General features: G+C 36.5%; 1 protein-coding gene across 1 annotated transcript in view; it reads left to right on the plus strand.

The window, feature by feature from the left end:
- Positions 1-754: 754 nt before the first annotated feature.
- LOC126808457 (coiled-coil domain-containing protein 180) overlaps positions 755-15,127 on the plus strand; it is a 73,394-nt gene continuing 59,021 nt past the window's right edge. Inside the window, exons 1-12 of the mRNA XM_050533169.2 lie at positions 755-1,171; positions 2,227-2,426; positions 4,649-4,737; positions 4,941-4,998; positions 5,959-6,010; positions 7,240-7,344; positions 8,032-8,166; positions 9,799-9,894; positions 10,663-10,826; positions 12,012-12,131; positions 13,005-13,084; positions 13,980-14,068. Of these exons, the coding sequence (XP_050389126.1) occupies positions 1,100-1,171; positions 2,227-2,426; positions 4,649-4,737; positions 4,941-4,998; positions 5,959-6,010; positions 7,240-7,344; positions 8,032-8,166; positions 9,799-9,894; positions 10,663-10,826; positions 12,012-12,131; positions 13,005-13,084; positions 13,980-14,068 (1,260 nt within the window). The 5' untranslated portion in view covers positions 755-1,099. The remainder of the gene's footprint in view (positions 1,172-2,226; positions 2,427-4,648; positions 4,738-4,940; positions 4,999-5,958; positions 6,011-7,239; positions 7,345-8,031; positions 8,167-9,798; positions 9,895-10,662; positions 10,827-12,011; positions 12,132-13,004; positions 13,085-13,979; positions 14,069-15,127) is intronic.

Consider the following 15,127-nt stretch of genomic DNA (forward strand, 5'->3'; position numbering starts at 1 on the left):
CATTCCTATCAGTGACGTAGCAGCCCAATCTGTTTCACAGAGAATTACAAGTCTCGTATAATACCTCTGTCATAGATGACTGCCTTAACACGTGCTGTCACAGCACGCGGTGTGAATCATTGGCTGAATGACGCGTGCATTGTTTACATAAGACATAACTGCTTCGGAGATAATGCTGCATTTTAGTCATTTTAATACCCATTTACACTAAATAGGAAATAATATTTACCTACAAATACGTCAAACGCTTAATGCAGATTCTACTGTATACAAAAAATGTTTTAGAATTTAATTTGTCGCAGGAAAAAAGTTAATATTTCTAGCTCATTAAGCCGCATCAACGTCATCCTTATCAGTGATTGTCGCGGCCAAGCAAATATTCACTGCGGATCAGTGTGCATACAAGCGCACCCGAAGGCTGCCCTAGCGAATATTCACTGCTGATCAGTGTGTGTTTCAGTATGAAACAAGTTGAGAAATGTCGTACTGTCGATTAATGGGAGAGAACTCCAAGTTAGGATTGATTTCTCTTTTTCTAATTTATTTATAGCGTAAACCAAAAAACAAAACAAAAATCACACACCTTTTTTCTCGTTGCGCAGCTTCTATACCTCAAGAAATGTGTTATACAGTAGCTCAAAAAATCGGCATAATTATATGATAATAATCGTTTTATTCGTTTCTAGTTAAATCTCCCGCTCCAAATTTTGAAAGGGGGCAATCTCGCGAGAAAATGCGTTACCGTGGATACGCCGAGAAGAAGCTATCATGGCGGCCGATTGACGGCAAAATAAAATATTAAAAATTGAAAGCGGAATAGTCCCGAATTCAGGAATATCAGCGTATTTATTCTGAATTTGTTCAACAGAAGAATTCTAAATGATTATTTTCTAAAGACTAATTGGCGTCTTTTAGTGTTAATCGGAGGAAATTCCATAAATTTTGAAGTAAACAAGCTTGATTTTGATGGAATGAAAACGACTGAATGAATGATCATCAATTCACAATGATTCTATAGTGATTATCAATGATTAGTGAGTTTATCGACAACAGACAGAATTTTATTTTGGTATACAGAAGGAAATAAAGGATTGTAAAAATGGCAGATACGACAACAGCAATGCGAGTTATACCAAGTGGAAAGATTTACCGGCAGATGTTTGATGCACAGGTCAATAATTACTTTTGAATTTTGAAAAATAAAGGAAGTGGATAAACGACCTGATTCGGTTCCTTACGAAAATTTACTACAAACCCGGATATCGTCTCTGGCCAATTTCATCACGTGGTTATTTTATCGCGATAGGTTCGGTTCCCAACATTTCTCCACTATGGGTTAGGCTAACCCTAACCCTAACTCAAGGAACGTTAATTTCTCGCTTTCTTGCATTTTCTAATGTCCGCGTATCTCTTCGCCAATATTTCACTTTATTCTTAAATTCGAATTGTTTCATCGCCTCTAAAAGTGAATTTAGAGTCGTAAATTCAGCACCAACAAGGATGCCTGTAGAGGCCGCCATATTGCAAAAGACCGCTAATAACCATGTGATAAAATTTGCCAATCAGAGACGATATCCGGTTTCGTAGTAAATTTTCGTCAGGAACCGAATCCGGTCGTTTATCCACTTCCAAAAATAAAATAGCTCAAGGAATAAGTTTTATTCTGCCCGTTTACCTATTATGAATGTGTGTGTAGACATTTGATATAGATGGTGCAGAGTAATAATTTTGATACAAAAATATTTTCGATATTACCGGTATATCATTCATAATCATAAACCAGTTAACTCGTCCATACACAAAGTCTAAGTTGTTCACAAAATATGTTGGTTGAGTTGTTCACACAGCATTGGTTGACTCATCTACACGGCATTGCTTATGTTATGGATATGGATAGCATGGGCGTGGACTTAGGGGGAGACGGGGGGGGGGGGGGGGTACAAAAGGCCTACATGGTCCTGTTAATCTTCCCTTTCTTCATATAGCACTTGTCATTTGTAATAATTAACATGTGTGTATGAGTCAACTATTAGTTCTTGTTGACATAACCAATACCCCATGGAAGAGTCAACCAATGCTTTTGGACGAATTACATGTAACTGTGGACGAGTTAACAAACTTTCATCTTAAAGCCTGAAGTATGTCACACACACAAGTAAACTTTAAAATGTAAAACAATTTTATTGAAATACATGTATGTAGATCTATTTTATCTTTGTTCTTTAGGTTCAACTGAATAAGAGTTTAACACAGATATCCAAGAGATCAAAATCCCCATCACAAACAATTTTATCATCCTCTAATGGTATCCCACTTGTTCGTCTCAGTACTGACGAAACACACCATGGTGTCTTAACGGAAAGACAGAAAACTTGGGTGAATGGATTTCCAAATGAACAGAACATAGAAAACCCTGTTTTATACAAGTGAGTGCAGCGCTGTTTAACCCTTTCACTGCGTATACCCGGTAGTACCGGGTATTATAAAATGTCGGTAAAATGCCCGTACCCGGTATTACCGTGTACTCAGTAAAGCCCTCGCTAAAATTAGTACCGTAACTGCAAGTGCCATCTATTGTATTTTCTATACACTAGAACATATTTCCACGTGTTTCAAAGCAGCAAACCGTAAAATGTCGGAGTGCATTGTGACAACGTAGACGATGCACTCTCGACGAAGTCGTGAATGACGTCTTGCTGACCAACATGTGGACAATTTCAAGGCGGGTGATACACATAATTCGTTTCCAGTTACTTGATAATGATAGTAGTCAGGACAGTGATTGGTATTATGAAGTGTGTGATTTGTTGCGCGACGTTCCGCCCATGGCTAGCTATGTCTCCCGTGCATGATGAACAAGCCCAATGTGAACACGATAGCCCTGTGTCTGCAGTAGATTCTGACAATAATTCTGATGTTGATAATAATGCTGGCCGGCTGGATCGTAAAATACGTAGGTAATTCCTGATTCCCGAACGTGTAGATCTATTGACTGACTATATTGATAATGATATGGGACTTGGGGATGAAAGTGAAAGTGAAAGTAAAAACAAGGTATTGCAATCCGCACGTGGTCATGGCAGCGGGAGATGTGATGCGCGTGTTCGCGGCGGCATTGCTCATGGCTGCTATTGATATTTTTGTTCATTTTATATATCTTTATCAAAATCCAGTAAAAAAAACAATATCTTTTAAGTATTTCATGAAGAAAAATTCGTTTTCGTGTTAGCTTTAGTGTGAAATGAGAAATCCAAAATGGCCGCCATGACGTCACGTGACTACATTATTATGCAAATTTCCAAAATTCTATTTTTTCCTCTTAGCCCAACCTCATGCCCATCCCAACAGACAAAAAGATTTTTCATAAAAGCTTCCATAAGTACTGCTTGGCATTCAGTTCCAACCTCCCTTTTTTCCTCAAAAAAGGGTCTAGCACAGGCAGTGGATTTACGTCTAGCATTGAAAGGGTTAATACTTATTTCAAAATTTACCCTTAAAAAATGGGGGGGGAGGGGCATGTTGTTGGATGACTGAGTTGCTTAATATCTGTCATTGATTCCAGTGGCGTAGTTTTGACTCCCCTTTTGAAGGTGACAAGGAGTAGGGTTGCTTGTCCAACCTTGTGGATTTTCTCTAGGTCCTGCAGTTTCCCCCCAAGGCTAAAGAGTAAAGACCCCTACATGCAATTGAATTATTGAGATAAATTTAAACCATATGTTAGTTCCAAAATTATATGCCTACTAAAAATGGATTTGTTTTCATTTATGTTCTCCATTGTAGTAGCCTATATCTGTGATCAGTACTGTGTACACCACATGATTAGACTATAGTTTGTTTCTTATAATCATATCTTGAAAATTCAGAAGCCTATATCAGTGATCAGTACTGTATACACATTTTTAGACTATAGTTTGTTTCTTATAATCATTTGATTTAATGGGATTATCTTGAAAATTTAACAAATAGATTCCAGTAGGGTAACATAGAATAGAAAAATCACAGTTGAAATTAATTGGCATTGTACAAACACAACATATTGTGTTTAATTAATCTTTTATACTTAAAAGGAGAAAATATGAAATTAAAGATACATTATGGGAGATCACAGTGTAGATCAGAGCTGGTAGTTCTCACTATAATAGTTAAAAACTAGATAATATAAAGGGAATTTGCTGAAAATTTCAGTCAAATTGATCCACTATAAACCAAAATATTAGCGATTGAATTTTTTGCCTAGCCTCGATCATCATTACTAAAGTCGGTAGGATAAAAAACGTCTTGATTATCCATTTCATAATTAAATTATGAATGGAAGTCAAACAGCAAATTGGAACCTAATCCAATAAACATCGCAGGCTAGAGATGGCATTGCGAGTTGATTATGTTCTGAATAAGTTAATTAATGTCTAATTAATAATTTAGATAACATTTCAGGCCTAAAAAAAGACCTGCAATAGCCAGATTTAGCTCTTGTATAATGTATGTTTAAACTTGGGCATAAGACACTGATTAAATGTTGTCAGATAATTGATGATAATTATTATTGTATATAAAAAATTGTTTTTCCTTCTTTCCTCTTGAACTTATGTCTGATGGGATTTATGTGTTTTAAATTTATTTGATTAATTAAATTTTTTTTTCTTCACAGACAATATGCAGAGTTTATTAGTTCTAAATTAAAAGAAACTGATGCATTGAAATATGACAAAGAAGTTGAAGGCTTGCCTGATGTTGTGGGTAAGTTTAGGGACAATTTGACTCCAGCCTTGTCTAACTTGCTACAGTTAATGTTTGCTCAGCAAATCTAGTAAAGACAAGTAAAACGAAATTTTTAACTATAAAAAACGAAACGAAATAGGATCTGTGTTTTAATCAGATTGGCAATATGTAGATTATAGTTCTATTAAGCAAATATTTTAATTCCTGTATATTTGTTTCAGTACCAGGTAAAGTTGGCAGTAATATTATTGACCGTATAGCTTCCAGTCGAAAAGAAAGGTCAGTATCATTACTTCACTGATTTTCTTTTTTCACATTGAGATATATACACAGGTCCCAATTCTATGGAATACAATTATAGTTTATTACTATAAGAACATTTGGCTTGGCTTCTATGGATTGGATTTATCAAGCAATGATAAAATATAAAGTTGTTGTTTATTACAGATTTAACGTCCAATACATAATATGGACAGGTTGTTTAATTAAGTTATTTACATATGAAGGAGTAATATATAGAAAATGGGTAAAAACACTACAAATAAAAGTTCTTGTATATCAAAAAGTCACTTTGAAATACAGTTTTAAAATCGCTGTTGTGAGGGTGGGTCATCTTCTCACTTTGTCATAATGAAAACAAGTTAAAACAGGAGGTCCAGCTGTTTGATCATTATATACAAATCTTAATTGAAGTTTCCTTCAAATTAATTTGTGGCATGTCTCTGATTGGTCAACTACATGTATATGGTAAATCGTCATAAACTTTATGATGCGCGGGAAAATATTATCCTCCCTCTTAGCTACTGTACATTTTGCCGCATTCAAAATTACTACTGTTCTGCTCCGACTGAGCTAATAAAGATGGGCATTCGGCTTACTGTGTGCTATGAGGGAAATTTTGCCGGGCAGCGGCACTATGGCCTACTCTTATATCGAATTCTAAAACTGCCATGGGATCGTATACACAGGACCTTGGTTTTCCGTCTCATCTGAATGACTAGACAGCTGTCCTTGTCAGGCCCTCCGTCCTGCATCACTGACAAGGTGAAACCACGTTGGAAAATCCTGATGAACTTATTTGGCCAATGTAGGGATCCCATGGCATTGTTACTTCTACCCAGGGTAATAAAGGGATAAATATGATTATAATGTTGAAGGCAGTAAAAAACATTCTATGTATATAATAAAGGTTCAAGTATACTAACGTTATAAATAATTTTAGATAATTTTATCTTTTAGACATGAAGCTACTGTGGAAGACATGCAACAAGAACTTAATGTCATCAGTTCTGTAAGTTACACATTTGCAGATTAAATTTTATCAGTGTTTTTCCCTACATTGGCCGAGAAAGTTCATCAGGATTTTCCGACGTGGTTTCCCCCTTGTCAGTGGTGCAGGATGGAGCACCTGACAAGGACAGCTGTCTAGTCATTCGAATGAGACAAAAAACCGAGGTCTCGTGTATACATTGGCGTGCACATAAAAGATCCCATGGCAGTTTTGGAATTCAATATAAAAGTAGGCCATAGTGTCGCTGCCGAGGCAAAATTTTCCGTATAGCACACTGTATGGCATATGCTCGTCTTCATTAGCCCAGTCGGAGCAGAACGGTAGGACATTAAACCCCAATTCATTTCATTTCTTATCAGTGTTTTTAATGATATTTATAAAAAATGTCTGGTTCAAAATTCAAAATGTAACCTAGGTATCATTTAATCTTGTGTATCTAGCACTAATTTCTTTCACATTCGTTTAATATCCAATCTTTGTTTAAAAATTCGTAAAAACTGTTTAAAGTAGCTAAGTCTCTAACTCAATATCATCTTACCGGAAAAAGATGGGCTTTTGATATCCAATATTTAAGAGACTCGAGGGACGAGGCTAGACACATTGCACCAAATCAAACGGCATATGTAGACTGGAATAACCAGACGCTAGAAATTTGCACTCGCTTGAGACTGCTGGCTTATTTCGCCAAACATAACTGATTTTGAAATTGGAGTAAAAACGGACACCATTGAATGTAAATCAGTTTATATTACAGTATTATATGCGTTGCGACCCATTTTTGTCAATTTCTAGGTCCCAAATGTTAGCGATTTAGCTCCTTTAAAATCACCATAAATTGTTTAATTTGTACTTCTGTCCTGTTTAAAGCTGACCATTCAATTTTGATAATGAGTGTCCAATTTACAAGTGTTTAATTTCTTGATCACTGTTAAAAAAATAAACAACCCTATTGATTATTGATATATAATGATTACTTTTTGAACAGTCGTCAGGAAATTAAACACTTGTAAATTGTGCACTCATTATCAAAATTAATCAGTCAGCTTTAAACTGGACACAAGTACAAATTAGATGATTTTTGGTGATTTTAAACAATTTTTACTAGATTTTAAACAAAGTTTTGATATTAAACGAGTGTGAAAGAAATTAGTGCTAAATACACAAGATTAAATGATACTCAGGTTACAGTGTCAGGACATGTATACAGTCAGTTCTCATTTGTTTTATAGAATTTTGAACCAAGAATAGCAGATACAAGTGAGATGATATTGAATAAGTTAAACAAAAATGATGAAGAATTAGAAAATATACTGGCTAGAATACAAAAAGATGAGGTAAATAATTACTTTATTACATGATCATGGTGGTCGAACAGTAGGAAACTGATCAAATCTATTAGAATATCCCCGGTTCAAATCCCCACCACAAGCTATGAAGAACCTTGGTGAGGTTGCAGTCATGAATGGCTGAATGACGTATTCCTGTATGCATAAAAATTGTTTTCACTGGTTACATGGAACAGTCTGATTACCCTATTTATCGGGGTATAAGTCGATACTTTTTTCTGCTGACGTCCGGCCTTCGTCTTATACTCCGCTTAGGCTTACATACGGATGAAACAAAACTACTTATTACACTTTTCCAATATCGAAATATGTGTAGACGTTCCTTAACTTATGTATTTTCTTTATTTAAAAACATACCCCCCCCCCCCCCACTTCAAAATATTATCAGCCCGAGATTATGCTATCTCAATAGAATCTTTTCTCTGAATGTTCGTCAAAATTGGCACGTTTCCGTTTCTCATAATTTCACGCATCTTGCGAGATTTGTACTTTTATTTTTCAGTTAAATTCACCAATCATACTATACTGCGTTGTTTTGCCATCCATTCTGCCATCCAACCCCCCTTATCTGTCCAAGATAGTATTGATTAAACTCATATTTGATTGTTTTAAAGGATCTCTCTCTCTCTCTCTCTCTCTCTCTATTGAGTAAACTTATATTTGATTGTTTTAAAGGATTTGATTGAGCACAGACTAGAAGATTTAAATTGTTTGTGGCAGAAAGTTCAGTCGTTCACTCCATCTAGACAAGGTTGGATTATTGAGTTAGATTTTATGTTAAAGACAATAGAAGATGAACGCGCAGAACTGGTAAGATTTGATTTATATTACACCATTATATTTGTTATTATATTATTTCGTCAAGCCATCTGAAATATTTTATTCTGAGACAAGTTATCGGTGTTTGTAGTTTTGACAAGATGTGTGCATAGTGGTAACCAGGATACTGGTATATTTGAGACTTAGCCTCGCTTTCTCATTTTTAAATTAAATTTTTAAATCGCAAACCATTCTAATCTAGTTAAAATCTCGAGTATCCGATGCCATTGAGAGTTTATTATGGTCTTGTTTTGTTAATAAATGTCTAATTAATAGTTTATATAACATTTCAGGCCTAAAGAAATACCTGCAATAGGCAGATTTAGCTCTTTCGTAATGTATGTTTAATAAACAAGTACATAAAAAGAAAGCGATTATAGACACATTCAACATTACAATCTGTTCATGATGTTTGTAAACTTGCAGACAGGCCTGGAAATAACGGTTTTAGATGTACCTGACAAAATGTCAGGCACTTATCAAATAGTACCTGACATTTTCAACTTAATGCCGGACATGTATTAATATCAATAAAAAAGACAAATCAGTGCCGGACAAAATGACAGGCAATAAAGGTTATGTGTCTGACAAAGCCTAAATCTGTGCCTGACACTGTCTGTGACAGGTGCTGCCTTATTTCCAGGCTTACTTGCAGAATAAGATGGTTGACATAGGTTCTCCCTATCTGAAATATTCAATGCTGATATATTTGATATATTTTCTGAGTTAATCCTTCAGGAATAGCGGGGGGGTTGGATGGCTGAATGGTTAGCACGTGCGCGCTGTATCATAAAGTCTGTCATTGAGTCAACTGGCATGGTTTCGATTCCCTGGTTGTACGTGACAAGGAGTAGGGTCGCCTGTCCAACCTCATGGGGTTTCTCCAGGTCCTCCGGTTTCCTCCCACTGCTAAAGACTCTTACGCGCAATCAAATTATGGAAATAAAATTGAACCATGTGTTAGTCTCAAAATGACCAAGTTTGTGTCGAGTGGATGTTAAACCCCAGTTCTCTCTCTCTCTCTCTCTCTCTCTCTCCCCTTCAGGAATATTGTCTCCAGAAGTTATCCTTAGAATCTTATTTCTGTTTCGATTCAGCCACTCACCAGGGCTGTGATATTCCTTATTAACAACATGCGATTCCCATAGTTGTGAGTTGCTCCCACAAAACCAGGCGGCTGTTTCACGAAATTTTAACCAAGATAAAAATCAAAATTTTAGTAATTTGATTGGATAATATTAGAATGATTTTAGTGCTTAGGCGATCAAAATTGAAGTATCTACTAAAATTTGGATTTTATCTTTGGAGAAATAGGGCCCAGACTCTTGGTCATTGTTATAAAAATAGAGCCGGCATCATATTTGAATAGTCCACAGCCTAAGCTTTCCAAAAATGCAATTCTTTTTAAATTTGTTGTATCATCTGGAGTTGAGTTCAGCTCATTCACAGCAACAAGAAGGCATACAGTTTATGCTTTTGTGCCCGTAGTGCAAAATGAAGTTGTGCAACAAGCACCTAGTTTTGTGGGAGCGGGCGAGCGGGGTAACAGTTTTACTGCTGAAATATTTATAGATTTATCAATAACAAGTTAATACGTTCTTCATTTTTTGTTTTTTTTATTAGATTCGCTCAGTATTTGAAATGTATAGTGAGAAGCTTGAAAACTTATCACATTTATTGGCGCCAGATTTACAGAAATTCTTAGATAAGGAAGCACAGGTATAAACTATGTATAATCTGTTTCATATTTATTTCCACCAAAAAGAAGAACATAGTCAATGAGATGGTTAGTGAGCCAGTACCTGAGTAACTGAGCCACTACCAAAACATTGTATGGATGATACAGTCGACTCTGGGTATATTTTTCATTGCCCGTCAACCTGTCTTTAAAAAGTTTGTAATGAAACATGGGGGGGGGGTGGTTTCGGTTCCCCAGTTGTACAAGACAAGGAGTAGGGTCGCCTGCCCAGCCTCTTGAGTTTTCTCCAGATCCTCTGGTTTCCTCCCACTGCTAAAGATCTCTCTCTCTCTCTCTCTCTCTCTCTCTCTCTCTCTCTCTCTCTCATAATAAAACATAATAAACAGACAGCTCTATGGATAACATACACTGAGTTTATTAATTGCAACCTTTCAATGAGGATACTCTCACCGTTATCAAGCAATGATACAATAAAAAATGTTACAGAACATGCTATTTATATTTTCTTACAGAACAGTTTTAGTTTTGTAGTGGGGTATTTATATAAACTTTTAAAACCATCTTGAGTTATCATTTCTTCTTACCCTATCCCGAATTCTTAAAGCTGCGACAGTTTTATGTTATAAAAGTCATATATTGAATTTGCTTTTCATTTCATGCTCTGTATTTTGGTATACACTGTTTGAAAATGGATGGTTAATATTGTAGCATTTGCAAGAGTACATTTGATGTTTAATTTCAATAATTTAAAATTGTAATATTCCTAATACGATGAAAATGTTTTCCAGCTCGTGAATCAAACAATATTAAGTAATCGTAGAGCGTATGCAGATTTATTTGTACGCTTGATGTCAGCTGATATTGAAAGGGAGAAAACTCTATATGCAGCTTGGAAACGTCGAAAACAGGACTGGTGTAATCTGAAAAATAAAAAATTTGTCAATGAATTCAAGTAAGTGTAGTTATAGACTAAGCAGATTTCTCAGACTTTCAAAGAATAAAAATCATAACAGTCAGTCCGAACTAGTTGTTTAAAAATCTTGAGTTGAAAAAGGTTTGGATTTGAAGCCTTGATTGAGAAACTTTCAAATGGTTTAGTAGATTGAAAAGTAAAAGTATTAAATTCTATGGTTCCTGGATTCTTCATTCAAGCGGTTTCACAATCATGCATTTTTCGGACAATTTTTCACACCTTAGTCCACACTAGAAATTACCCAAATTGATTATTTAACATAGTAGTCCTTCTGCATATACAACTATCATTTTGGAAGGATCAGCATTTATTTCAAACTCGGCCCACTGGTAAACGTTGGTATATCACTAATCTGATTAAAACACAAATCCTTTTTCGTTTCGTTTTTTATAGTTCAAAATTTCGTTTTACTCGTCTTTACTACACTAGAATCTGGAAGAGTTGTTATATAACCCACATTCTAGTTGATGTGAGGGATTAGCCAATGGAATGGTCTATTACGGCGAGCTTTAGGCCTGTTTTGCACGGAAGTGTGGGTAATCCTTTAGAAACATCAATGCTGATTGGTTAATCAAATGTCTGACGTCATAGTTTCAAAAGCCACTCGTATGACCCCTGTCGCGACCTCCCACTTCAACTGTTCAGATCTTCATGTAGTGTAGGCCATCGAAAGTATAAAAAAATGAAACGAAATATAGATCTGTACTTTAATCAGATTGGTGTATCACATTCACTTTAATCTCTCTACCATAAGAATTCAATCTGATTAAAATACAGATCTATATTTCGTTTCATTTTTTGTCCCCCGCCTTTCGAAGAAAGCAGGGAACTATTAAAATGGGTTCGTCCGTCTGTCTGTTTGTCTGTCTGTCCGTTCCGCTTATTTGTGATAAATTTATATGTGTCCTCTAATTATTTTCCTATTTCGGCGGGGGACATCAGCCTCACTGTTGGCTTGTTTATACTTTCGATGGCCTACACTACATGAAGATCTGACAAGTTATAGCGATAGGTCGCATCAGAGGTCATACGAGCGGCTTTTGTCCTTACAACGTCAAACATTTGATTAACCAATCAGCATTGATTCAATGGCCAGATAATGAATGGAGCACTACTGTTGCTTTGTAAACAATTAATTTTTTGATTTTTTTCTTGTAATTGTAGAGAGTATATGAAGAGTGAGGAGGTTAGACACCCCAAGGGTGTGGATCGAGTGTTAAAAGAAATGATCGCAGCTCAATGTGTGTTAAACGAGAAACGTTACGATCTTATCATGTCCTTGGCGTAAGTAACTTTTATAACTCAGAGGGGGGTTTGATGGCCGAATGGTTAGTGTGTGCACGTTGTATCATAAGGTCTGTCATTAAGTCAACTGCTGTGGTTCTGATTCCCCAGTTGCAAGCGAAATATTGGAATAAAATTGTACCATACCTTAGTCTCAAAATGAGCTAGTTTGTGTCGAATGGACGTTAAACTCTCTCTCTCTCTCTCTCTCTCTCTCTCTATCTCGCTCGCTCTCTCTCTATAACTCAGAAATTAAATGGGGTTTATCATCCTACTGTTCAGCTCCGACTTGGCTAATGAAGATGGACATATGCCATACAGTGTGCTATGAGTGAAATTTTGCCCGGGCAGCAGCACTGTGGTCTTCTGTTGTATCGAATTCCAACTGCCAATGGATCTTATACATGCTATGTGCTCGCCAATGTGTACAGTGTACACGGGACCTTTTTTTTGTCCCATTCGAACAACTAGACAGATGTCCTTGTCAGGCCCTCCGTCCGGCATCACTAATAAGGGGAAACCATGTTGGAAAGTCCCGATGAACTTTCTCGGCCAGTGCAGGGATCGAACACGCAACCTCCAGACTAGCGAGCCAGCGTCTTTCCCAAACCTTTCAATCAGGTAAACTGTGTTTGCATCTACAAATACAGGTGAGCCCTACTGATATTTTTTCTTTCATGGTGGAAGAAACCCATAAATATATCCATACAGGTTTCGCAATATAATGCGATATGATTTTCAGACACAATACACAGTCCTATTAAGATTTATTTCTTGACTTTAGCAGAAATACCACCCTAACCCTTGTCCTGACTTCTATTTAGTTTTGTTTGTGTCTATGTATTTAATAACTAATGTTGTGTGTTTTTTTAGTGAAATGAAACCTCCTAAGTCAACTAAAACAGCTGTATATAAATGGAATCAAACAGTTCAGTCTATATCACAAGAAATAGGTAATTAACATCTACCTATACTAACATCGATTGTCTGTCTGTCTGTCTGTCCAGGGTTGGTGGCTACATTATGGCTGTCCTGAAACTAAGATTTGGTGTATAGGGCTGTATAGGGGTAGATCGAACCGGGGAGTAACATAGGCTAGGTGTCGAGTGGACGTTAAGCTCCATCTCTCTCTCTCTCTTTTAAACACCAATCTTCATTTGAATTATTTTCAATCCCTTTGCAAACCATAATATGAAATATATCAGTCAAAAAATGATTAAACATAGATTATGCAAGAGCTAAATCTGCCTATTGGAGGTCTTTCTTTAGGCGTGAAATGTTATCTAAATTATTAATTAGACATTAATTAACTTATCCAGACCATAATCAACTCTCAATATCATCGCTAGTCTGCAATATTTACTGGATTATAATCCGATCTGCTGCTCAACGCTCATTCATGATTGAAGTCAACTGGCGTGGTTTCAAATCCCTGGTTGTACGTGACAAGAAGTAGGGTTGCTTGTCCAATCTCGTGGGTTTTCTCCGGATCCTCCAGTTTCCTCCCACTGCTAAAGACCCCTACGTGCAAATCCCTGGTTGTACGTGACAAGAAGTAGGGTTGCTTGTCCAACCTCGTGGGTTTTCTCCGGATCCTCCGGTTTCCTCCCACTGCTAAAGACCCCTACGCTCAAGCGAATTATAGAAATAAAAAATTGAACCATATGTTAGTCCCGAAATGACCTAGTTTGTGTTGAGTGGACGGTAAACCCCATTTCTCTCTCTCTCCCTTTAAATGTTGAATTATGATTTTGAGTGGATTTCACTTCAGATTAAGATGTGAAAAATAAGATATAGTCCAATAAAACAAAAGAGTTATATTTATAAAGCTGTTTATTTATTTTATAGAGAATATAAATCAGATGTATTTAAGTAAATTACATGAAGAATATGAAAAGGTCTGTCATGGTTGTATTGACAAGATGAACTCAATCAAGGTATAACATAAAATTATTAGTTTTATTTGTGGGGTTGGATGGCCGAATGGTTAGCATGTGCACGCTGTATCAAAGGCCTGTCATTGAGTCAACTGATGTGGTTTCAAATCCCCGGTTGTACGTGACAAGCAGTACGGTCGCTTGTCCAACTTCGTAGGTTTTCTCCTGGTCCTCTGGTTTCCTCCTACTGCTAAAGAAATCTACGCGCAAGCAAATTTTTTAAATAAAATTTTAAAAAAACATGGTAGTCCCGAAATGACCTAGCTTGTGTCGAGTGGACGTTAAACCCCATTTCTCTCTCTCTATTAATTTTATTTAAAAATGGTGATGGGTATCATGTACAAGGCAGGATATGTGCTTGCTCTTACTAGAACACTTGCTCTTTCTATTGTATTTTTCTGTCTTTATTAGCCCAGTCGAAGCAGAACAGTGGGATGTTAAACCCCATTTCATTTCATTTCTGTTGTATTATTTTACTAAAAATGGTGGTGGGGGTGAATGGCCTGTCATTGAGTCAACTGGCATGGTTTCCAATCCCTGGTTGTACATGACAAGGGGTATGGTTGCCTGTCCAACTTCGTAGCTTTTCTCCAGGTCCTCCGGTTTCCTCCCACTGCTAAAGACCCATACGCGCAAGCAAATTATTGAAATAAAATTTTAAAAAACATGGTATTCCCAAAATGACCTAGTTTGTCGAGTGGACGTTAAACCCCATTTCTCTCTCTGTACTAAAAATAGCCAAAGGTAACTGTAATTTTATGACAGATATAAAGTAGACGATAGCATAGAATAGAATGTCATTTAATATTTGGGGGGTTGAGTGGTCTAGTGGTCTAATGGTCTGTCATTGAGTCAAGTGGTGTGGTTTTGATTCCCAGCTTGTACGTGACAAGGAGTTGTATCGCCTGTCCAACCTCGTGGGTTTTATTAGGACAGTGACATTACCGCCTACACTTTTTCAAATTCCAACTACCTAGGTTGCATTTACTTGAATGCCAATGTTACATGGGACCTCAGCTTTCAAGCCATCCAAAAAACTAGGCATAACTAACTTACAGC

The sequence above is a fragment of the Patella vulgata genome, chromosome 1, assembly GCF_932274485.2.
Source record: "Patella vulgata chromosome 1, xgPatVulg1.2, whole genome shotgun sequence".
Taxonomy (NCBI): Eukaryota; Metazoa; Mollusca; class Gastropoda; family Patellidae; genus Patella; species Patella vulgata.